Here is a 17,659-nt window from a genome sequence, read left to right as displayed (position 1 = left end):
ATGTGCAAGTGTGTGAGCGTACTTTGCCTGTATTTGTCGGTTGGCCCTGGCTGTCATTTGGTAGATGAAAGGGAAGGGTAAATTGGTATCATTATGAAGCCTCTGCTCTTCGGGAGCTGAATTATTGTCTCTGTGTCCATCTCTCTCAGGTGAGGGAGAATGTAAAAAAACAAAAACTCCTCTGTTTCTCGGTTTTCACAGAGCACTTCCACCGAAGGACCACGGTATCTTGTCCTTCTTGGATACAGCAGCACTTGGACTTCATTAGTGCGGTGTGCTCGGCAGAGCTCTCAAAAAACCGCCTCAGGTGTCCAGCTCAAAGCAGTCTAGCACCTCGTCATCAGGGCTGTCGTGAGGGCCGTGCCTCCTCCAGAATGACGCCGGCTTCTTGTGCAGTTCTCTACGTACGCATCGCGGGCACGGCTGGGCTCGCATCCGGCACTCTGCGTGGAAGACGGCTCCGCAGCCCTCGCATCTGCAGTCAAAACAGAGAAAAACGCTGATGGTTGATCCAAACATTTATTTACACTCAAAACAGTCCTGTTTCTGAATATATATTCACTAAGACTGAATCTCGAAATGTACAATAATCATTCTGTTAACAGTTAGAGGTCTATAGGCCACCAGTAGATGTTATATGGTATAATGACCATATATAATTATTTCTTTTATTAGAATATAACCAGAAAATATAGGAAATGTATATGCAATCTTAAAAAAAAAAAAAAATTCTATAGGCTAAAGTGGCAAGTATTTAGTGACCTCTCCTTACACTTGAGCAATAGCAGGAACCGGCTCTCTTAAACCTAAATGGAATGGAAAAGAACTGGAAGGCCATGAAAACTTTCAAAATCTGATGAGAAGTTTCTCTGATTTTTTTCTTTGAGAAATTGGAAGAAGTCCAGGAGGTCACACTAAATACTGATTTTTGCTTAAAGGTGCACTAGAACCCTATTTCACAAGATGTAATAAAAGTCTAAGGTGTCCCCAGAATGTGTCTGTGAAGTTTCAGCTCATAATACCCCATAGATTTTTTTATTATTCAATTTTTTTAACTACCTATTTTGGGGCATAATTAAAAATGCGGCGATTCAGTGCGTGTCCCCTTTAAATGCTCGCGCTCGTGACTCTATAATACATTGCATAAACAAAGTTCACACAGCTAATATAAAATGGATCTTTACAAAGTATATGCAGCATATCAGATCATGTAAGTATAGTATTTATTTGGATGTTTACATTTGATTCTGAATGAGTTTGATAGTATGCTCCATGGCTAAAGCTAACGTTATACACTGTTGGAGAGATTTATAAAGAATAACGATGCATTTATGAATTATACAGACCAAGTATTTAAAAATGAATAACGACATGGCTCTTGTCTCTGTGAATACAGTAAGAAACAATGGTAGCTTTAACCACATTTAACAGTACATTAGCAACATACATTTAGAAAGACAATTTACAAATATCACTAAAAATATCATGATATCATGGATCATGTCAGTTATTATTGCTCCATCCGCCATTTTCGCTGTTGTCCTTGCTTGCTTACCTGCAGAACGTTTGATGATTCGGCTGCGCAGCTCCAGACATTTATACTGGCTTGTCTACTGCCTTGAACATGAGCTGGCATATGCCAAAGTTGGGGGCGTACATATTAATGATCCTGACTGTTGAGTAACAGTCGGTGTTATGTTGAGATTCGCCTGTTCTTCAGAGGTCTTTTGCACAAATCAAATTTACATAAGGAGGAGGAAACAATGGTGTTTGAGACTCACTGTATGTCATTTCCATGTACAGAACTCTAATTATTTAACTATGCCAAGATAAATTCAATTTTAAATTCTAGGGAACCTTTAAAGAAACCATTTTGTCCATGTATGTATTTTTGTATATATAAATACATACAAAAATACATACATGTACTTTTTTTAAATATCTTCTTTTACGCAGGCTGAAAAGGTTAGCTCCAGTCTATATAAAACTACTACTCCTTTACTAGAACAATTAGGATCTCAAGAGCTCCTCATTCCTCTAAAAAGAAACAACTTCTCTCTGTGCACCATCATGGGCGGTAGTAGTCCAGTGGTTAAAGTTTTTGGGCTGCCAAGCCAAGACTTAAACCAAGATCACTGTTGGCCAAGAGGTTGTGCCATACTAACCAGAAGTACTACTGGTGGTCTATTCCTGCAAACGGTCTGCTTTGCACAAAAGCATAAAAAAGGACTTGTTTTTATAAGAATTTCAGAAAATCATTCATATATGTCATTCCTATGATATAATATAATTTCCTCTTTACAGAGAACTATTAGAAAAATAGACCCCAGAACTGAAAATGTCTTGCAATCTGAAGCATGCCCAACATGAATAAAACCTAAAGCATGCTAACAAGATAATACTAGCTGTCAGGATGTCTATTTTAAATGGGCCTCTATAAATAAATAAGTCTTTCCAACAGTAAGGATCCAAAAGCCATAAGGGCTGTGGTGTACTTGCTCATCAGAGAGGTGTGGTGGTGGTTTGTGGAATTTATGGATTTACAGTGGGGCGTGGAGACACCTTCTGCTCATATGACAGCACACTAGAGCCCTATTGAGCATGTACTGTTACAGATACAACATGAAGTGCATACAAACACACCCATAAAATTCTGGATAAACTAAACAGGTCACACAGTGAAGCAGTTAGTGCAACACCTTGATCCAGCTGTACTAACAGACACGCTCAAACTGCCTGAATGGACAGATGCGACTGGGTCTATCAGTGAATCAATACGTACCAATAGTAAGGCTGTAAATCAAATTATAGAATTAAACGTTATGAATCTGTTCATGCATTGCATTTTTTCCTTTTTTAAGGAGAGAAAATAAAACAGTATGTGTTGTGCTCAGAAAAAAATATAATTTAAAAAAATGCTATTTTTTTCTAGCGCAATATATGCATATATATGTAATATATTTAATTACATATGTATTATTTAAAAAGCATATATATATACAGGGAGTGCAGAATTATTAGGCAAGTTGATTTTCTGATCATATTTTTTTCCCAAGCACATTTTACCAATTCCAATCCACATCAATCTTAATAACTACTATTAATATTGTTTTTAATCATTTATAAGTGATATATAATTGTTCATGAAGGCTGGAAATGAAAAATGCCTTATATTCAGGTGTGCAGAATTATTAGGCAAGTTTTCTTTTACAGGCAAAATGAGCCAAAAAAGAGATTTAACTCAGACTGAAAAGTCAAAATACTCATGAGAAGGACGCAACACTAATGCAATACTAGAAATTGCAAAGTTAAAGCATGACCAAGGGACAGCAAAATGCTCATTGGGTCAGCGGGGTCAGACAAAAACAGGTGGAAAAGAAAAGACACGTTAACTGCAAAATAATTAAGAATTATGTGTGAAACCATCAGGAACCCTTTAGTCTCCAGCGCCACCATTTTCCAGAACTGCAACCTACCTGGAGTCTCCAGAAGTGCAAGGTCTCAGGATCTCAGAGACTTAGGTTAGCTAAAGAATCCTAAAAAATGACCTGCACTTGATAAGAATCACAAGCTGAAGTGTTATAAAATACATGAAGACTGGGTTTTTATAGGCCTTATAAACAGACAGCTTGAGAGTGACTCCTGAAGGACCAGCACCACATCCTCTTGTACCACTGTTTGAAGAATTTATCTTCCAGAATCTGGCAGTAAGTTTTGGAAGATCATTTTTAGTCCATCTCTGCAAGACAGACATTTCAGGATAAGAGATGGACTAAAAGTGAACTCAAACACCTTACTGCCAGATTCTGGATAAATTCTTCAAACAGTGGTACAAGAGGATGTGGTGCTGGTCCATCAGGAGTCACTCTCAAGCTGTCTGTCTATAAGCCCTATTAAAACCCAGTCTTCATGTATTTTATAACACTTCAGCTTGTGATTCTTATCAAGTGCAGGTCATTTTTTAGGATTCTTTAGCTAACCTAAGTCTCTGAGATCCTAACACCTTGCACTTCTGGAGACTCCAGGTAGGTTGCAGCTCTGGAAAATGGTGGCGCTGGAGACTAAAGGGTTCCTGATGGTTTCACACTTAATTCTTCACCTTAATTCTTAATTATTTTGCAGTTAACATGTGTCTTTTCTTTTCCACCTGTTTTTGTCTGACCCCGCTGACCCAATGAGCATTTTGCTGTCCCTTGGTCATGCTTTAACTTTGCAATTTCTAGTATTGCATTAGTATTGCATCCTTCTCATGAGTATTTAATAATTTTTGACTTTTCAGTCTGAGTTAAATCTCTTTTTTGGCTCATTTTGCCTGTAAAAGAAAACTTGCCTAATAATTCTGCACACCTGAATATAAGGCATTTTTCATTTCCAGCCTTCATGAACAATTATATATCACTTATAAATGATTAAAAACAATATTAATAGTAGTTATTAAGATTGATGTGGATTGGAATTGGTAAAATGTGCTTGGGAAAAAAATATGATCAGAAAATCAACTTGCCTAATAATTCTGCACTCCCTGTATATATATATATAAACATATAACATATACATATAACACATTGTTAAATTTGGCTTTTAAAGGTCTCTCTCCATTACATTTCTGCTGAGGTATTCTGACCAGTCTACAGAAAACCAGACAGAACAGAATGAAATTTATAAAGTTTTAATATGAAACAGGGTAAAATGTGTTAACCATGTTAGAAAAATGTAACTGCATTAACCTTATCTAATTCATTTAAATAACATAGCCCTAACCAATAGTCATTGCGGCTTTATCAGTGTTGCTGTGTGAGGAGCTATGTTTAAATAGCAGCATCTGTTCTGGGAACTGCACTTCACTTCGCTGAAGAGTCCGAAAGATTCTAGTCACACTGGTGGTATGAAGACCAGAGAGCGGTTTATCAGCTGCAGGCCATAAGCGGCCAACACACAGCATGCTGAAAAAAGCTGAGATGCTCGAAGGATTAACTGCTCCCTTACAAAGGGTGTACTATCACTGCATCATCACACCTCAATCCACCGCCCGCTGGGTGTAACTAACATGAGACAGAGGCTGGACAATCATCCACAATGAGCTGGAGCACTTGACAGACAACTGGCACTTATATGAACTACACCTGTAGTTCCTCTGCTAGGTGACCTGTTTTTGAAGGAAACTGACCTTTTATATACTTTGAGTCTACTTAGTAAAAATTAATTGCAAAAATGTTAAGCTACTTTTATGTTTTTAGGGCATTGCATGTAGCATCTTTGATTTCACAGAGCTTAAACGTCATGAGACATTTAGAGGTGAAACAGTGGCTACATGTCTCACCTTCTGGTGGAATTCTCCTGAAAGGGATAGATGACCTGGCCATTTTGGCAAAGCTCACAGATGAAGCCCTTCTCCCGGCACAGACTACAGCTGTAGACATGAGAGCTGGCAAACTTGATCACCTTGGAGAGGAATGGAGCAAGCTTTCCATCTATGACCTGCAGAAAAGAGAAACATTACAAAAGTGGAGGTTAGCTGTAAGCATTTCATGATATGACCAACATATTATATCACAATAAGAGTCATTTTATTTCACTTTAACAAAATATATAACAATATAGTTATTTTTGTTGGAAATAAGGTTACGATACCAAAAGTTATGATACCAATCGAATTTCACAGTTCTCAACACCGATTTTGCAGCAAAATTGTTAGAAATAAAATAAGAAACTAATTACAAGCCAATAGGACAAATAAATGAAACAGTACAAAAGATACAAAAGGAAATAATGTTTATCTTTGTTTTTCAGATAGGTCTATCTAACAGAAGTAATACTACAGAAACGTAGGACTTCAAGCCAAGCTGTCTGAGTGGCAGCTTTTTGTGCGCATTTTGGTTGTGTGCTTACAGAAACATCTATCAGACAGCAAGGTAATACCGGATTTAGTTTCTTTAGCATCTTATTGTGGCTGAACAGTTTAAAATTGCTTGAACATTTCAACTGGTAATGCTAAAAAACTAGGGGTGTAACGGTACATGTATTCGTCCCGAACCGTCATGGTTCGGTTCATGCAGTAAGGCAACGAATACAATCAGTCAAAGGCGATCCACACTCCAATCCAGAAGGGATTGAAGGTATGTTGAAAGATACAGTACAACTTACTGAAAAGTATCATATCTCGTGTAATCGCTCAAACAGTGTTTCAACCACGGAAAGATGTCAGTAAAACAGTTTGTAAACAATATGTCATGTAGTATTACATTTACCTCAGAAAAGCCATTCAGTGTCAACAGCTTTTTACGTTAGTTCCCTAGAGAAATGAACTGTTTCGCTAAATATATGCATTATATTAGCCGATATATTAATTATATTTTACTTAACCTGTTAGTTAATGTAAGGCCTAAATAAATCCATCATGAAAACAAGTTATGGCAGCCACTGTGTAAATTATTATATTTCAACAACGAATTGGAGAAACAGAAGTTAATGCAAAAACGGCCTTGTGTAGTTTACATGTTTACCGTACTTAATTTTTTTTATTATTATTTGAGTGTTGATGATTATATCTAAAAATAAATAGCAACTGAATTTAATAATTTGGGCTCTGTTGTCAATTGTAACTTTTATTATAGTAATATGCATATAGTAAGGGCTCCCTAATAGTTTACAGTATTAGCAGAGATAGATTTTTTTTATCCTTAAGAAAATTTTAATTATAATTGAATACATTTAAAAGACAGAGACACAGTTTGTTCAGTAAAACATTGTTTAAAAAAAAAAAAAAAAAAATCTCTCACCCTGCTGTACTGAACCGTGACTTCAAAACCGAGGTACATACCAAACCGTCATTTTTATGTGCCGTTACACCCCAATTAAAAACGCATGCAAATGATAAACTTTTTTGGTGCGCAGCACTGCAACGTCATATGAGCATAACCGCAATAGATGCGATAGTCCAAAATCTACCAGTTGTCAAACACATTTTGCCATATTCTACCAGTATATTGCTCACCCTTACAAGACTGAATCTCGAAATGGACAGTAATCATTCTGTTAACAGTTAGAGGTCTATCTGGGATTTTTAGCGACTGGACAAACACTTAAGAACAAGCTACAATGGGAACCAAGTACAAAAAAATAGAAGACGAAGAAAAAAAAAAAAAAAGACATCACATCAGGAATCCACATGAAAACTAATGAATGCTTAGAGAGTTGGGGGGGGTTGGCTACGAATCGAGGGTGGGGTAATTCCTTTTGGGAGACTGTTTGCAAAAAATAATATGTGAATGCCATTTATCGGCCAGAGTAGTTAAAAATCGGCCTGGTCTTTGAAAGTGGGGCGCTGAAGAAGGTGTATTGTGGGAAGTTGAATGAGACAGGGGAAGGGGCCTAGACCTCCAGTGCATATTCACCAAGGGGGCAGAGACAAGTGGCTACACCTGGCAGCACTGCAGCACACCAATTAAAGGGCCTGCCAGCATTCTTCAGCCCTTCCACAAGGAGCCAGCCACAGAATGGAGGAGGAGAAGAGGGGACAGTAGAGCAGGAGAGCTTGGGAGGGTGGGACGGGAAGGCTCGAGGGAAAAGAAAGAATAAAGGAAGGACCACCACAGTCTCCCACGAAAGATGCGCGCACACACATACGCAGTGTGAGCGGGGAGGATGGGTTGAAAAGGGGAAGTTTTGTGTGGGAACAGGGACTTTACAGCCATGACCAAAGTTGCCAGATGATGTGTTTAGTTACTTAAAACGTAGTGTGTAGGGTTTACATTTACGCATTTGGCAGATGCTTTTGTCCGAAGCGACTTGCATGGGATTCAAGGTACACGTTTTACCAGTTCTTGCTTTCCCTGAGAATCTCATGACTTTTGTGTTGCTAGCGCAACGCTCTACTGTTTGAGCTGCAGAGTTTGTACATCAGAAATTCTACATTTCTTATAAAGTGTATTAATATATAATTCAAGTCCATGAGAATGAACTGGGAAACGTGTTAGCTCTAATGCTGCGTTCAAGTGCTATTGAATTATCGTAAATACAGTTTCTTAGTTAAAAATTGGACATAAACATCCTCTCAAGTCATATTTACCACTGGGAAGCTTGGGGATGATTTTGATACCCAAGTTCCCGAGATGGCCGTGCCACAAACTTTAAACATGGCGGAGGGGAGAAAGATTGCTGCTGTGACTGGCATTCTTTATTAACAGCTACATCACCTTGTCTTGATGTTAAAGTAGTGCATATTTACATATTTGAATGATCATTTGAAGTGCATTATATGTTTTATACACAGCAAAAATAGTCTGTATTTGACAAGCTGACAATAGATAGCATGGTGAATGTTTATATGGTTGTCAATGAATAGGATGCTAAATATCATTTTGGCTTTAATAAGATTTTCCCCAAAAATAAGCAAGAATAAACCTGGTGTCCTCCATGATCCCCGTTCTTTCCGACAACAAAGCACTTGAATGGGACGAGCTCATTATCACGACTTCAGAAGTAGGAAATTTTTTCGATAGCACGTGAAGGCAGCATAAGACTGAGCGATACTATATATTGAATACGCTATGATTTTTGAAGCATTTTAAATCTACTTGGTAATAATTTTGTTGAAGCAGATGGTTAGTCTAACTGAAAAAAATAACCATTTTAAGCCATTTCAAAGCAAACATATTGCAGATTTACATAGTATATAAATATTTCTAGATCAATTACAATTTTTTACATGATATTAAATAGTCAAAAGGCTTTTAAAAAAAAATAAAAATACCCAGCCCTACCGTACTCTCAAATGTAATAATAATAATAATAATAATAATAATAATAATAATAATAATAATAATAATAATAATAAAAATTAGCTTATACTTTACTTGAGTAGATTTAAGGTGCTTTACATAATAAAGAAAAATAATACAAATGTACAACAATACAAATATGGGTATCAGATTCAATAAACTCCAAGACTATTTTCATTACATTTGATCCCTTTTCAACATTTCATCACCAAAGCACTGCCTAAGTCAAGTTAAGGACTCAAGGCAGAAAGACCCACATTGCTATAAAGTAGTCATTGTCATTGCCCAATGAACATAGAGGTGATGCTGTTGGCAGGCTTTCTCAGTACAGGCACCAGGAGAGCCCTTAACCATCCATCCATCAAGTAGCTTTCAGTTCAGAGTCAGACACTCCTGTTTTTCTCTGCCCAGGCTGACAGAAGCCCAATACCCTGCCTTTTCCCATGTGGAGGAGTAATATAGCAAGGCATTAAGGAAACGCTGCAAGCCACCAATCAAAGCATGGGGTGAGCAGACTTGCCGTCCTTTGGTAAAGATGATGTATACTCCCCTTGATCAATGCTGGCAGAGGGAGTAATTAAGCATTTCAATAATTTAGCAGGCACAGTGAGCAAAAAAGCCAGACTTGATGGGGAGGGACTGTGAAGAGCAAGAGGGCTGTTAAGTAGAGTTACTGACAAAGTAGTGAAAGTGTGAATTTATGTATCAACAGCTAGACAAGCTCAACTGATTTAAAATGAGTTGCAGTAATTGACCCTCAGGGGCTCAGGTAATTACCAGCAAGGATAAATGTTACCTAAAATATTACTAAACATAATAATAAATATAATAAATATAAAATATATATTAATTTTCATTAATATAGGTTAATACACGTACTATACATAATATACACTACTGTACACTACATATTAAAATTGACATTAAAGACATTTATAATGTTGCAAATATTTCTATTTAAATGCTGTTTTTTGAATGTTCTATTCATCAACAAATCTTGAACACAAAAATTGTAAGCAGCACAATGGTTTTCAACATTGATAAGAAGAAGAAATGTTTCTTGAGCACCAAATCAGCATATTCTAATGATTTCTGAAGGACCATGTGACACTGAAGACTGGAGTAATTCATGAAGTAATTCAGCTTTGCCATCACCGGAATAAGCTACATTATAAAATATATTAAAATAGAAAGTTATTAAAATTACAATAATATTAGAGACATTAAATCATGTGAAATCTTTGTACAGATGGTCAGATGTCCATCTGTTGAAGCACAAGATGCTCAGTGGATCATCTCAAATCAGGCTGGAGAACATGATCATCAGGTTTTACACAAACTTGCTCATTAAAGCAAAAGAGATATTCCGTAATTAATGTCGTTTTACTCAAATTGTTATGCTGAAAAAAAGAAAGAAAGAAAAAAAAAGGATAAAAATGCTAATTACATGCATTAATAAAGTTGGGCAGCTCTCTGAAACCAGCATCGTTGTAGCTATAGCAAGGGGCATGGGTGACGTCTGCCAAATCAACTCCCCCCAAATCCCCCACCTTTTGCTCCTGTCTTGCATGCGCTTTGTCGTCAGCTGCTTAATCCCCTAAAACCACAGTTTAGCGCCTACTTCTTCATCCCCTCCTCAGCTCTGGCCCTAATGTCCTCGCCCGCTCCATTAAACGGCAGAGAAAGGGCCCAGATTAAAGAGATAAAGAGAGTGTGAGCTCTGTTTGGATAACACCCTCCCTGCCAGGGCCTCGCAAAACAGGATTACAACCGGCGTGTGTGAGGAAGTGAGAGAGAACTGGCCAGCCAGGGTACCGTGTGAGATGGGCACGAGAGAAACAGCATGAAGATCCATCATCACATATGTGGACCATGTGAACGTATTGGCCACAGCAGACCAGGTGTGATGTAGGCATCCTAGAAGCAAGATGGTTTTATGAAAGTTGATGTTTCTCTTGGTGAGAAAAAACACTCGATTCAGATATGTAAGTTCTGAGGACATGAATGCTGTTGCTTGAGCTCAATTAAGTGCATGTTGTTGGCAAGACTAACACTGTTGCATTGGTACAACGCATACAACACGATTAGCATTCATATAGCACTCTACTTGTGTCCATCTTGGTGCACTTAATAAACTTTTCATGCTTTCCCAGTGAAGACATCAAACAAAAGGTAGTGGCCAAACAAAGATGGTTTATGGGCAAGTCTAACGCAAACAAATATGGTCAATGGGGTCATTTTTTTAAAAGAAGACTGCCCAAAACTTAGTGCTAATTGTTCGAACTAAATGAGGAGAGCATCCGGATTTGGTCTATAGTGTTTGGAGTCTTGCTGGAGATAGTTCAGCATTCGGTGACCTCAACGCGGAGGGCGAGCATTCCAGAGCCGTGGAGGAACCGGCATTAAGTAGCAACACTAAAAGAAAATGGCTCCTTAATAAGGTAAGCCAATTAAGAAGCTGAAAGAGAAAGTAATGTGACGTGAATGGGAAATGCCTCAAATTTGGGCCTTACAGAGGCAGTAGGGGAGAGAGAATAAAGGTCTTGTGCTGAATGCAATGAATAAATAGTACAGAAGGAGGACAAAGAACTGACAGTACAGAGAGCATTTAAGAAGCACGGATAACCATGCCATTCTCTCAAAGATGCAAGTACGAGCCAAATTGTTGTGACAAAGAAAACTGGTTCAAATTAAACAGACACATTAGCAAAACAATATTTAGAATTTTTATAGAGTAGCCCATTTTTAGGCACCCACACAGTATGTAACATCGTACTCTGTTTTAAGACCAATAGACCCAATACTGAGCAAGACTGCTACTGTGACACAAACAAACAGACAGATTAGGGGTTTAAAGAGACCTTTAAAATCAACTGTACTGCTTTGTTTTGTGGCAAAAAATAAATAATTAAAAATAAATAAAACTAAAAATGATATATATTAATTATAAAACAAGTAAATAATAATGAATGAAATATAAATTAATAAATAAATGAAATAAATAAAAAAGCAAGCTGTTATTGACATATAGAAATGTAAAAGACATGTAAAAACAAACAAACAAACAAACAAACAAAAAAAGCTAAAGAGGCAGTGTCAGGCAATGGGATGTTGGGGAAGAATCGAATGGAATGGAAGCAGAGGTAGGACTGTCACGCTTTGTTTTTCTGCCTGTTGCTTCTGAATGGCAGTAATTAGTTAGCTGGGTGGGGGGAACATGGGGTGGAGAGGGACTCCAGCCTCCCACCAGGAGACAGAAGGGAGAGGGGATGTGGGACAGGAGAATAGATGTTCTGAGAGCAACAGAAAAATAAGGGCAGGGGTCATTCCTAAGAAACAGAGGAGTGACAAAAAATTCAGGCACAATAGCAAGGGTTTGGGGGTTTGGGGGTTTGGGGGATTGGGGGGGGGGGGTCAAAATGAGAAAAAGAGGGGAGATGAGAACACTGTTTCCTATATCCCTGATATACAGTCATGGCTAAAAGTTTGCAAATAGCAATCTTCTAATTAACAACAATGGACTATATAGAAAACATGTTCTTTTCCAATTGTTTCCAAAGAGAAACACTGAATAGTAACCTGTCTTTTATGCATTTTGCTGTTTTGAGGCCTGATTTCAATTAAAAGGACATTTCTTAGTTTTAGTTCAATTTAGTTTTTTAGCTAAGCGAGAACAAAGAGAAAAAGCCCAAAACAAGAGCAAATTATTTACAAGCATAATAATACATGGGTTGCACAGTATGTATTTTACAGTATGTGCACTTTCAATGTACTTACAGTGTACTTACCAAGAAAGTACTGAATAATGTAAGGTAACTACATGGGTTAAGATTAGGTTTAGGGGTAGTTTCAGGACTAGTACCTAGTTATTACCCAGTTATTGTAATTACTACAATAATTATATAGTATGTATATGCGAAACAGGACTGCAAAATAAAGTGCTACTAAAATATGAGCCGTTGGCCATGTTATATATGAATTAACAACACTAAGTGAAAAGCAGAAGGTTAATGTGTCAGCGACACTGAAGCTGCACATTGATCTACAGTAACTCCCTGAATGTCAGGGTTGCGAGGGAAGGGTGTGAAAAACACCCTCACTCTCACAGCCTCTCAACATCCACTGCCAGATGACACTGAACAGGCACACGCCGCATGGTGATGATGTGTGCTACAGGTGTGTGTCTGTGAATGCCATGAAGTCTTTTATCAGAATCGCAATGAGGAGATGTGTGTACATATTACAGTCACTTACATACATAATCACTTTTGCCACTCTTAAAAATGTATGAATGTCATTGCATTTGTTTAATACAAAACATCAAACCAAGTGGCATTTATGTTCAAGAAATAATTCACAAGCGCAAAGTAAAGCATTTAAAAAAAAAACTACTCCATTAAAATTTTGGGGTCGTTCAAATGTTTGGCAATGTTCTGTTTTGAATGTTTTTGAAAGAAATCTCTTATGCTCACCAAAAGGCTGCATTTATGTGAAATATTATCACAACATAAAATAATCGTTTTCTATTTGAATATATTTTAAAACATATTTTATTCCTGTGATGGCAAAGCTGGATGTTTAAGCAGCCATTATTCCAGTCTTCAGTGTCACATGATCCTTCAGAAATCATTCTAATATGCTAATTTGATGCTCAAGAAATATTTTTTATTATAATCTATGTTGAAAACAATCATGCTGCTTCATATTTTTGTGGAAACTGCAATAAATTTTTTCAGGAGTCTTTAGCCGCGTTTCCACCGCAGGAACGGTTCCGGGTAAAAAGTGAGTACACCGCTAAGTTAAAATGTCCAAATTGGGCCCATGTGACTCGTTAGTGTTACAAGGTCTCAGGTGTGAATGGGGAGCAGGTGTGTTAAATTTGGTGTTAATCGCTCTCACTCTCTCATACTGGTCACTGGAAGTTCAACATGGCACCTCATGGCAAAGAACTCTCTGAGGATCTGAAAAAAAGAATTGTTGCTCTAAATAAAGATGGCGTAGGCTATAAGAAGATTGCCAAGACCCTGAAACTGAGCTGCAGCACGGTGCCCAAGACCATACAACGGATGGTCGACCAAAGTAGTTGAGTGCACGTGCTCAGTGTCATATCCGGAGGTTGTGTTTGGGAAACAGACGTATGAGTGCTGCCAGCATTGCTGCAAAGGTTGAAAGGGTGGGGGGTCAGCCTGTCAGTGCTCAGACCATACGCCACACACTGCATCAAATTGGTCTGCATGGCTATTGTTTCAGAGGGAAGCCTCTTCTAAAGATGATGCACAAGAAAGCCAGCAAACAGTTTGCTGAAGACAAGCAGACTAAGGACATAGATTACTGGAACCATGTCCTGTGGTCTGATGAGACCAAGATAAGCGTGTGTGTTGGCAACCAAGTGAGGAGTACAAAGACAGGTGTGTCTTGCCTACAGTCAAGCATGGTGGTGGGAGTGTCATGGTCTGGGGCTGCACGAGTGCTGCCGGCACTGGGGAACTACAGTTCATTGAGGGAACCATGAATGAGCAGAGCATGATCCCCTCCCTTCAGAGACTGGGCCGCAGGGCAGTATTCCAACATGATAACGACCCCAAACACACCTCCAAGACGACCACTGCCTTGCTAAAGAAGCTGAGGGTAAAGGTGATGGACTGGTTAAGCATGTCCCCAGACAAGCTTGTCCCCTTAAACCCTATTGAGCATCTATGGGGCATCCTCAAACGGAAGGTGGAGGAGCGCAAGGTCTCTAACATCCACCAGCTCCGTGATCTTGTTATGGAAGAGTGGAAGAGGACTTCAGTGGCAACCTGTGAAGCTCCGGTGAACTCCATGCTCAAGAGGGTTAAGGCAGTGCTTGAAAATAATGGTGGCCACAAAAAATATTGACACTTTGGGCCCAATTTGGACATTTTCACTTAGGGGTGTACTCACTTTTGTGGCCATCGGTTTAGACATTAATGGCTGTGTGTTGAGTTATTTTGAGGGGAAGCTGTACAAGCTGTGCATTCACTAGTTTACATTGTAGCAAAGTGTCATTTCTTCAGTGTTGTCACATGAAAAGATATAATAAAATATTAAAAATATGAGGGGTGTACTCACTTCTGTGAGATACTGTACATACATATACTAAAAAATAATCTATACACCAGTTGAGACTGTATAAAAGGCCCAGAGAAGTTAATTCGTCCTGAGAAAACACCTGACATCATTTGTCTGCCAATTCATTTCCATGCCAATTCACTTCCATGCCAATTCACTTCCATTTGGATCGATATTTCCTAATGAAATTTAATTCTAAATGTGGCCAACTACTTTTTGGACCAATTGTTATGTGTTGACAGAATTTAAAATCTTTCAAGTTTCTACACATCTGCAAGTTCGTTCGTTCATTCTGTTGGCCGCTCTCAGCTTAGTTGATTACACATTTTACTGTATTTTACTCCAGTCAGCAGAATCAAAGTACCTTTAAGACAAGTCATTTCACTCGGCGGCCATCTTTGAAACGCCTCTCGGGCATCCTGGGCATCATGCAATCTCTTTGAATGGGGAAACATCAAATTCTCCAAAACTGTTTGCCAACCTTACGATTAAAATTTCATATTTGAAATCACCAATTAAATCTAACAACAACCGGCTCATAAATTTAGTTTCTAAATGCTCGAATCATGACAAAAAAAAATTTATTTTTCAGGCTGGATCAAGCTAATGCGCATGCGCAGACCTAAACCTCTTCGGAGGCGTGCGTCTGACTGTTACTATAGAAACCAGTGATTCTAACGGCCGCTGAAGTGACGCGATGACTTTACCAGTCGGCGATTGGCTCTTATTTAGAAGGCGGGACTTATTCCGCCATATTGTGCGTTACACTTTCTCCCATTCAAAACAATACGAGTGACACGTCTTGTGTTATTCTATAGTCTTTGGCAGAATTTCGTAGATTATTTCATAGATTACAAAACAATAAGTATGAAAAAGATGCTGTGTCGGCCTACATGCATGTATATAGGTGTATAAAGAAAAAAAGAAATGGTTAAGAAAGGAGAGAGAAACTCACCTGCTGCAGGTCTGCCAATGAGTAGAGGTGCACGTGCTGTAACAGGTATTCTCTTGGAAAGATCCTGCAAAAAAAGTAAGAAAAATAACATTAAAAACAGCATGAAAAGCATATAAATAATACCTCAAGTCATAACTGAGCCTGATCATATCTGTAGAAAAATAACTGCAATAGCTTACACACATATACATACAAATCTTTTTCAGGGGGAACGCTAGTATCCCGCCATTCGGCCTCTGTATCCATGACAACGTGGGTCCAAATTGCTTGGAAATAGGGGTTAATTCAATTGAATTAGAAAAAGGCTGTAAAATAGGCATTTAAAAGCACTACCCCTTATTATGGGTGAAGTGGGGCGGCTCTGTCTCTCTCTCTCCATCTGGCTGGCTATTATGGCCCTCTTCACCTCTCTCCTCCCATGAGCCTACACTCGCTCTTTCCCTCTCTCATTCACCCACGCCTGCTCACATTACAAACTCAAGGGCCCACAGAATTATCCAGAAAAGAGGAGAAGGGAAAATCAACAGGCATACTGTTAGGTGGGGAGGGAAAAAAAAAACGAAAAAAAAAACGATGTGCAGTTGCGAGAAGGAAATGAAACTTATTGATCTCATCTTTTACTAACTAGTTAGTCCAGAATATCCTCCGACAACTGATCCAGCAGAACAGACGATTCAGTCTAATGAAATGATCCTCATTAGAGATGCATTAAACAATTCATTCAGACAAGCTACTGGTGTAGCCACACTACAGCTGACTACTTGAACAGCATTCTGTCTTTTTTACCACAAAAGGCTGGAAAATTGGATCTATTAGGTAGTTTGGCACTGGAAGCCGGTGCATCTTTACTCCTGCCCACTAATAGTTCCTCCACTCCGCTTCCTCAGTGGCTTGGTTCCGTCATTAGCAGCCCGTCAGACAGATGTTGGGAATTAGAGACAGCCTTGCAGACCACAAACACAGCTAGAGACAGGAGAGAGGGAATTTACGGCATTAAGGCATGGGAGGAAAGCGTGCTGGGTAGTTTTGAGCTATAATGGGGCATTTATGAGTGAATTTAGCTATTATATTACGTAGACAGAGTCGCATATGATTTAAAAATAGTTTGTGTCGATGCATGTGGCCCGTGTTGCACAAATGCATGTGTGTCTTGAGACTCGCTGGACATCTCAGTCTTCAGCTTTGGGGATTGTGGTGAAGCTCCATTTTTTTTCATTCACTGCCATAATCTCATTGCTGGCTGAAGAGAAGCATGGCGGTACTCCAGACAGCCCTATTCACAGCTCATCCCTCAGACCTCATTAGGCCAAGCAATCATTACAGCACTAATCTTAGTCTAAACTGAGGCATGGAGGCAGGGGGTGGGATGTTTACTAAGCTGAGGATGAAATCTCTTTTCATTTGTTTATGGAAGGCTTAAGGGTCAATAGACAAGAGTTGCAGCAGGTGTCATTAGTACAAATAGAGCTGATGACAGCTGCTTTGTTTTGGGCTTGATGTATGGCACTTCAGAAATTATACTTTCAAGACTTGTGAACGTGTTGTCTTAGGTTTAAGAAATACATGCATTAAAACCCAAAAAGAGAGTGTGCTGTCTTGACCATGTTGTACTGTTCACGTACATGTTCTTTAAACTCGTTAATGAAAAAGAACGATGCATGATGAGTAAGGTTGGTAAATGAGATCCATTTAATAAATACTGCAACCAAATGACAACACTACTAAATCTATAGCGCAAAACGTACAGTACGGACAGTGTAGTTTGACTGTTCAACAAATTACATTTATAAATCCTTTTTTTTAAAAATGTAAATAGCGCAAAACCAGCATAGTC

The 17,659-nt window shown here is 38.6% G+C and overlaps 1 protein-coding gene across 2 annotated transcripts in view; it reads right to left on the bottom strand.

The window, feature by feature from the left end:
- The window catches only part of plekhm3 (pleckstrin homology domain containing, family M, member 3), a 46,338-nt gene that overhangs the window by 2,183 nt on the left and 26,496 nt on the right, over positions 1-17,659 (bottom strand). The window contains exons 6-8 of one of the 2 annotated variants that reach the window (XM_048193657.1): positions 15,826-15,889; positions 5,321-5,478; positions 1-475 (exon numbers count right to left, since the gene is read on the bottom strand). The exon at positions 1-475 is cut by the window's left edge and continues 2,183 nt beyond it. In XM_048193657.1, coding sequence (XP_048049614.1) covers positions 304-475; positions 5,321-5,478; positions 15,826-15,889 — 394 coding nt within the window. In that variant the 3' untranslated portion in view covers positions 1-303. Of the gene's footprint in view, positions 476-5,320; positions 5,479-15,825; positions 15,890-16,611; positions 16,789-17,659 lie in introns of those variants that run through there. The other variant, XR_007185308.1, reaches the window with a different exon arrangement.

This window comes from Megalobrama amblycephala, linkage group LG6 (assembly GCF_018812025.1).
Source record: "Megalobrama amblycephala isolate DHTTF-2021 linkage group LG6, ASM1881202v1, whole genome shotgun sequence".
NCBI lineage: Eukaryota > Metazoa > Chordata > Actinopteri > Cypriniformes > Xenocyprididae > Megalobrama > Megalobrama amblycephala.
Note: the sequence above shows the minus strand (reverse complement) of the source record. Positions and strands in the feature narration are given on the sequence as shown.